General features: G+C 39.0%; 1 protein-coding gene across 1 annotated transcript; it reads left to right on the top strand.

Annotated features, from left to right (window-relative positions):
• Window positions 1-268: 268 nt before the first annotated feature.
• rrs1 (ribosome biogenesis regulator 1 homolog) lies at window positions 269-2,515 on the top strand. Its single transcript, XM_058376969.1, has one exon. The coding sequence runs from the start codon at window positions 297-299 to the stop codon at window positions 1,341-1,343; it is 1,047 nt and encodes a 348-aa protein (XP_058232952.1). The 5' UTR covers window positions 269-296; the 3' UTR covers window positions 1,344-2,515.
• The last annotated feature ends 5,584 nt before the right edge of the window (window positions 2,516-8,099 follow it).

Raw genomic sequence — 8,099 nt, 5'->3', positions numbered from 1 at the left:
GATACAAAAGAAAAGATTACAGTAAGAAGGTAATATTTGGGTAAATAGTTCTGAGAGTAAGGAAAGAACAATGCAGTGCAACATCCAGCATAAATAAGTTTTCACATTCCTAAGTGGTCTAATACAGGCTTCCATATTGTCCAAAATACAGTTAGCTTATCATTGTCAATAAATCGTAACTTCTCAATATGGATAATACCCGCTGTAGTCCAGTAGGGGGCAGCAGTTAACCTTATAGTTGGCTGTCAACCACCTCGTGTTAAACGAAGAAGACGAGCAACACGTGGGAATCCAAGATGGCGGCGTGCAGCGTAGAAGACGTGCTTGCTAAAGCTGAAAAAGAGGAGGCAGAAAGACTGAAAAGTATCACGGTAAATAAGGAATTAGATCTCGACTTCGATATCGGAAACTTGCTGGCGTTGGACAAGAACTCGATAAACAGTCGGGAGTTTAAACAGCAAAATAAAAACGAGTTTCTTCGCTCACTGGCACGCGACAACACTCAGCTCCTCATTAACGAGATCTGGAAACATCCAAGCGAGAAAGTAGAGGAGGTCATCGTGGTCAAGCTGCCGGACCCTGTCACCCAGTTACCGCGAGAAAAACCCGTTCCCAAGGCGAGACCCCCGACCAAATGGGAGCAGTTCGCTAAACTGAAAGGCATCCAGAAGAAAAAGAAGACTAATCTGGTGTGGGATGAAGTGCACAAGGAGTGGAAAAGGCGCTGGGGTTATAAACGAGCTAAAGATGACACGAAGGAATGGCTCATAGAGGTGCCGGAAAACGCGGACCCTAATGAGGACCAGTTTGCTAAAAGGGTCCATGCCAAGAAGGAGCGAGTGGCCAAGAACGAGTTTAACCGCCTGAAGAACATCGCCAGGTCGCAGAAGCTGAAAGTGCCTGGTGTGGGACTCGCTCCAACTAGTCATCAGTCAAAAGCAGAGCTGGCCAAAGCTGTGAGCGTCGCTAAAAGTGCTACAGCTTCCGTGGGAAAGTTCCAAGAACGACTTCCTAAAGAGAAACCTCAGAGAAACACGGGCAAGAAGAGACAGTTCCAGCCTCTGATCGGTGACTTCGCTGGAGAAAAGCAGAAGCACCTGGACATGCTGAAAGTGATCGAAAGCAAGAGACCTCGACTGGACATCACCAAGGCGGTGAATAAGCAGATGAGGGAGGAAGACGGCGAATCTACCGAAAGGAGGAAGGGGAAGAAAGGACGGCGAGGGAATGCGCCTGGGAAAGGGAGACGGAATGCTCCAGGTGGGAAAGGAAAGGGGAAAGGGAAAGGTGGAGCTTCTAAAGGCAAAGGACGAAAACCTGCAATGAGGCAGGGCAAACGTTAACGTGGACTTCTAAAGCTTTAGAGAAATCTGGGACTTTACGTTTGAACCTCACACACACCTGAACCTGTAAACGAGCATCTGAGAAATAAAGTACTTTTTCTTGTCACGCATACATCTTTTGTACCTTGAGTGTGTAGGTTTTACTTGGAAAAATGCATACTTGGCTTTGGCTCCTTATATCAGTGGTTCTTAAGGATAAGCGATGTGCCTTTAAATTATTTGTAAAGGTGAGAGATCTCCTCATGGTGGGATCACTTTAGTGACACGGAAAGGTGTGTTTATTTCTGAGAAGGAGATATGATGATGATATTGCAGTAACACTTCTGAGTTCTGAATTTTGTGGGTATCTTCTGCACTTCTAAGAGAATAATACACTCTGGGATTTTTTTAAAATATATATTTCCCCCCAAAAAAAGCTGTTCTTTGGTTGATCCTTTGTCAGCAAATGTACATCACATATCATTTAGAGCATTTTCAGACATAATGGTATGAATATTCCTGCTCTGGTTCGAATGAAGCTGGAACAACTAGTTTAATTTTAATGTAACGTCGTGCAGATCTTTAGAAACATCTGGGCATGAAGACCAAATCCTGGAACCTTTCAGTATAGTTGATTTTCAAAAACAAGTACCGTGCATCCTTGCCTAAAATACCGAGTTTAGGGATTGATACACAGGAATATTAGATGTGCATTATTTGTCATGAAAGACTCGAAGTGCTTTCTGTCTTTATTTGATGATGTCATTCGGCAACAAATTGAAGGGTTCCTGTAGGTTTCATTGCAATAATCTGGTACGTATTACAATATTTAGATTTGCAACAAAGCATTGTAGCTATATCAAGTGATTTTGATCTAATGTTTGCATAAAGGGGAAATGTTAATGTTTCATCTCAGTATTAATATATTACAATTATTGATATCGTCATATCATCCAGCTCTATTCAACAGGTGTTTGGAATATTCGTACACTGTTATTGTCCATCTGGAATATCAGCATTTCACTGTATTCACATTTTTCTAAAATTACTTGAGATATGTTTTATATGTCATGCTTGTAATTGTTATCTGTCAACAGAGGGCCTTTGCTTATTGGTGCCTCAGATTTTCCCGCTTTTGTGAACACTGATATTGCTTTTCACAAAAGGTTTTGAATAAATATAGTGACTATCAATGACTCATGGAAATGCTTTATTACAGGTGACACGGTTCCCTCTAATTCCTCCTTTGACACATCACCTTCAGAATGATCTATAATTCATCATCACTTTTATTTCACTTTTACATGTTATTTTCGCCCTTCAGGATGATATTTTTATATGGAAGTTCATTATAAAATCAGCTAAATAATATCCGACTCTTTTGCCCTCTTGTGGTTATTTTGTGGTATTGCACTGGGTAGCGTTGGCGATATATATTCGTACATTTTTATTATTTTTTTCACATTAAATCAAATCAAATAATTTTTTTACTAAGTAAATATTGAACAAAAAAAATTCTAAGCTCCACAGTTTTGTTAGAAAATCTCAAAGAAAGAGTCTCATGTCTCAAGAATTAAAGTTCCAGGTTTTACATTCTTATCTATTTATTTATTTATTTTATTTTTTTTGTCAGAGGCTTTTTTTAATCCAAAGTAACTTACAATTGAGCTGATTAAGTCAGGATTAAAAGTTCATGAGTGGTTATCTCTAGATATGTGTGCTGAAGCCACATATATATTTTATAATTTTACAATAAGAAATAAGTGTCTCAGTATGATCTTGTGCTCAGTAAAGTATGCTGTGAGCAAAATTTTAGACAGATACATCAGTATTATCAAATAATAAAGCATTCAAAGACGATTTTTATTGTTCATTGTGCAGTAAATCACGGTCATGCTAAGTTGCTTTAAGATTTATTTCAACAAACTAGTCAATCTAGTCAGGGTTGTAAAAACATAATTCTGCAATAATAATTGCTTTTTGTAAATATATCAATTTATTGGCTGTTTTTATGAATGAGTGAAAAATATAATGCCTCCTAAATATTTATTCATCCCAAAACTGTCTGAAACAGAGAAAATAAATCTTTATTCACTACGGAATGAATTATTCAGACAGGTTTTAATTTGCTCATGTTAATCCTAATCATTTGCCCTATTATAAGCACATGTCCCCATGAATCCTCTGGAGCTGTGGGTCTTTCTAAATGACAGCATAAATCCAGCCTTCATTTGGTTGATGGATGTCGTTTGACCGCTCGCACGAGTGCTTAGGGGAGGCGGGGGGTCGGAGTGGGGCTAACCATCTGTTGACTGCTGTAAAAACAATCAAAACATCACCATCCCACTTCAGAGGACAGGAACATACAGGGACACTCACAATCCAAATCAATCAGACTCACTGAGTTGACAGCAGCCTCTGAGGATCTCGAATGTGCACTGAGCCAGACGGAGAGAGGGCAAAGGTCAAGAGATATTACAGCTGGGCGGTTTTTTATATATTCCAGTTTTCCCAATGATTAAAAATGAACTAAAAGTAAAATATAATCGGACCAAGGATAACATGATTTCCTTATAAAATCCACTTAAAAAACTAATTTTAAGTCATGTTTTTCGACAGTATGCTTTAATATTTTTTCTCACTCCAGTATCTATGTGGTCAGAATCTCTGTGTATTGCTATATTTCAGAAGAAGATTTTATACTTCTAAATTTATAAGCATATAGGTGTGTTCAGATGTTCTTGAGGTGAGTCAGGTGTGTTAGAGCGAGAAAACACTAACATCTGAAGTTCACTGGGACACCAAGGTCACTGTATCTATATATAACTGAATCTATAAGGATAAAGATATCAAAATTGTTTTTGACAAACAACAGAAGAAAGTAAAATATGGTATAATACATTTTTGTACATAAGGGTCTGTTATTGATATTTTATTACAATGCTAGAGGCACATTTATGTCATTCCCTTGTAACACAATATCTCATCTCTCTGTAACACAATGGTTACATAAATACATAAAATATTTTTTTTCCTAATATGCAAAATATATTTGTGTGCTTTTATTCAACTCAATTTTTAATATTTGGGTCTAATTGATTTGCAGTTGGGCAGCATGGTGGCTTAGTGGTTAGCGCTGTTGCCTCACAGCAAAAAGGTCCTGAGTTTGAATCCTGGGTTCGAACAGGCAGGCCTTTCTGTGTGGAGTTTGCAAAATAACATGTACATTAGGTTGATTGGTAATTTTAAATTGCCCATAGGAGTGAGTGTGTGGCCCTGTGATAGACTGGTGACCTGTCCAGGGTGTACCCCTGCCTTTCACCCACTGTGTGCTGGGATAGGCTCCAGCAGATCCCATAATTAGGAATAAAGTGGGTATAGACAATAGATGGATGATTTGCAGTTTAAATCCTGTTGATTTCCAGTTGGAATTGAAAATAATAATAATATATATATTTTAGGAATATTAATATACTGACAAAGCTGGAAAAAATAGCATCAAGCCTGTTCATGTATTATGATATATGACATATTACAAGTTTACATAATATATTCATACAGATGAACATAAAGTTTAACGTAACAGAGCCAGAGTCATTTCATTTCTATATCTATTTTACTGAAAATGATTGTAATAAATCAGCATGAATCCGATGATGATCTGACTTTTTTATTTAGTGTGAATAGTGTAACAGGTGGCTTGTTAAGGGTGCGAGTGATCTAGGTTAGGGATTTAGCCGAGACTTTTTTTTTTACTCTATTAAACAGCTTATCCTTTCCATTAACTCTCTTGATGACATTTACTTTAAGCCTTCCTGAACTCCAAAAACAATGTGCTCCTCATGGACAGAAATTATCCCTAATCTTTTGATTGTTTTTCATCCCTAAATGTGACGTAAAAGACTTGTGCATATCATAACTTCGACATAGTTACTGTATGTACATGTCTTTGAATTCATTATGTACGACAAGCACTCGAGGAAAATGTAATAAATACTCACGTTATTTATTATTATAAATAGTGTTATATTTTGATAGATTTACTCCATTATATATCAATTAATGACAATAAGACACCAGTGGGGGCATGTCCAAATTGTAAATTCATGTGTACTATAAAAATAAAAGGAAACGATGCAGACATGGTGCTAGGCCAGAATTCTAATTCCACATACATTATGCTTAATGCTTTACAATTGCTTCACTTTTTCACTAGAACGTCTCATTAAATACTGATATGTATGGCTCTGTATCCACTAGGTGGTGGTAGCACACAGGTACATCCCTCAGTGGTCAGATGAAGTGGAACTCAATTGTGGTGATATTGTTCAAGTCCTTTCCAAACAGGACGATTCGAGGTGGTTTGGGCAGCTGCAGAACGGACAGCAGGGCTACTTTCCTGCCTCCTGTGTCATAGATCTGAGTCATAACACACACCATGTACGTGAAGTCAAATTAGGATCAAAGCCCTCTGTTAAGACATTATGTGAAATATTTTTCTTCATTCTAAAGTAAAATATTGATTGTAGCATTCACATTTGTTTTAATAATAGTTTTAAAGAATAATTCTATCTTGTTATACACATAAGTAGAGAAGTCCACATTCCTTCTGGTGTGTGATTCTATTTTAAAATAGAATTTCAATTCCATAAAGCTAGAAATGTCCTGCAAGAAAACAATCTAGCAACAACATTTTTGAGAAATCTAAGAAGAATCAGAAGAAAGATTTCCCAATCTGTCCTGCACATTTTAGTATACTCTGTGTTCTAACACACCTAATTTAACTAATAATGAGATATTAATTAGTTCATTAGAACAGGAGGTACTCCAGGACCAGGGTTGGAGCCCTTTATTCTAAGGGTATGCAAACGAATGCATTCACGACTCAACACAATGTAAAGAATTGTGGTGTAAAAATAGCGCTAATCTCATTGCATCATGCATGTTTTATTCCTAGAGGGACGGAGCAACTAAAAATGAAGGCGAAGGTTTACGGAGACACAGTTCAGTTCAGGTTGAATCTGTGGTGATCCTTCGGGAACATGCTGGGTGAGCGTGTCTTTCCAGCCTGCTGCCTTCCCCCACGTCACTGCTCTCGTCTTCACCGCCCTTCCTGCCAAATCCACCCATCCACCCACCCCAAAACAGCTGCTCCCCCTCCCAAGCCAGCACACCCCAAACAGGTGGCTCATCCCATAGCTCATTAGTTAACAATGCACACAAACAGCACGCCAGATCTGATCAATTGGCGTGTGGCTTATAAGTGGTGTCCCTGTGCACCCACAAAAGGAAAGAAAGTGCACTTTTGATATATGGATTTTATAATATGATGCTTAGTACAATCAAAAAAGTAGTGTCCAAATGTACAAATGAAGGCACTCGTGAACATTTTGCCGTATTTGCTTTGCCATGTTACTGAAAATGAGACCCCATGGAGGTGTCTTAGGTCGGATGAGATTTGGGAAGTGTCCCCATTGCCTTAAGTAGTGGCAGCTACCAATGCAGAGGCCGCATTCTCCCTCCTTCTTTCTCAAAGTACTGGAATCTGGGTCAGCGGGAATAAACAGCGCCTTTGTGCTTGTTGTTTCCTCTTTGTGTGGCCCAGCAGAGGCAGGCAGCAGGCCCCTAGGGGTGGAGGAAGGGAGGAGGGACCTTTCCTGACTTTGAAGCAGGACCCCCAGGCCCCGTCCTCGGCCCACAGCTCGCCCAGCCTGCTGCACAGGATTCTGTCCAAACATCGCAGAATGAGCCAGTGCCAGGGGGCCAGTAACAGGGCAAACGAACATGACTGAATGGCATCGGCCTGCAGGACAGCCCAGAGCTCAGCCCACAGTGTGAATGCTGTAGATGTTTTGGGATGCCTGAATCATCACAATGTGCTGATTGTTAGATAGATACAGGGAACAAGCACTGCTGTTGCTGGAGTACTGCTGTGTCTGTTAAGTGCTTTTCCACCAAGCAGTGTGGCAGTCCACCAATACTGTTTGCACTCTGCTTAAGAACGTGTGAGTGTTTCTGATTGCATAACATAACCTGTGAAAGTAGGAGGACTTCTCAGAAGGATGTGTGATGGAAACATAATAATAAGCAGGATTTGTCACACAATTTTCAAACTTGTAATTTTCTCTGACATCCAATTAAACAAGTTTTTTTATTGTACAACTTTAAATTACACAGTTCTTGGCACTGTTCCTTATGTGCCTCACAGGGTGAATTAATGAGCATGAGACATTGCTGGCTTGCAGTAATGGTGGTAATTGTACCCAAGAGTGTCACTACAGAAATCATACCGAGAATAGAGAGAATGTCAAGAGCAGACTTTGTCAAATGAAAGCTGTTACAGTAAAATATAACACAATTCTACATTATGTACATTATTCTACGTTGTTATACCCCATGTACTGAGCATATTTCCTTATTGATCACTTTAATAGGAATACCTGTACGGCTGCACATTCATGCAATTATCTAATCATGATGAAATTAAAAAATGAAAAAACATGCAGAGACTTTTTATACACAGAATGGTCCAAGCATTAGCAGCAACATCACAGAAAACACAGAATGTAGGATTTAGCTTGAAACTGCTGGATTTTATGCATTGTCCTGTTGCCATGTGATTGGCTGGATGGATAATTGCATCACAAGTGGTTCCAAGGAAGATCCTATTAAAATGGCTGATAAGTGTATAATAAATAATAAATAGGAAGCAATAGTAATTGAGGGTTAAGGCCTTGCCCAAGGGCCCAGCAGTGGCAGCTTGGTGGACCTTTGATT

Source organism: Hemibagrus wyckioides, linkage group LG23, assembly GCF_019097595.1.
Source record: "Hemibagrus wyckioides isolate EC202008001 linkage group LG23, SWU_Hwy_1.0, whole genome shotgun sequence".
Taxonomy (NCBI): domain Eukaryota; kingdom Metazoa; phylum Chordata; class Actinopteri; order Siluriformes; family Bagridae; genus Hemibagrus; species Hemibagrus wyckioides.
This window is presented reverse-complemented; position numbering and strand designations above follow the sequence as displayed.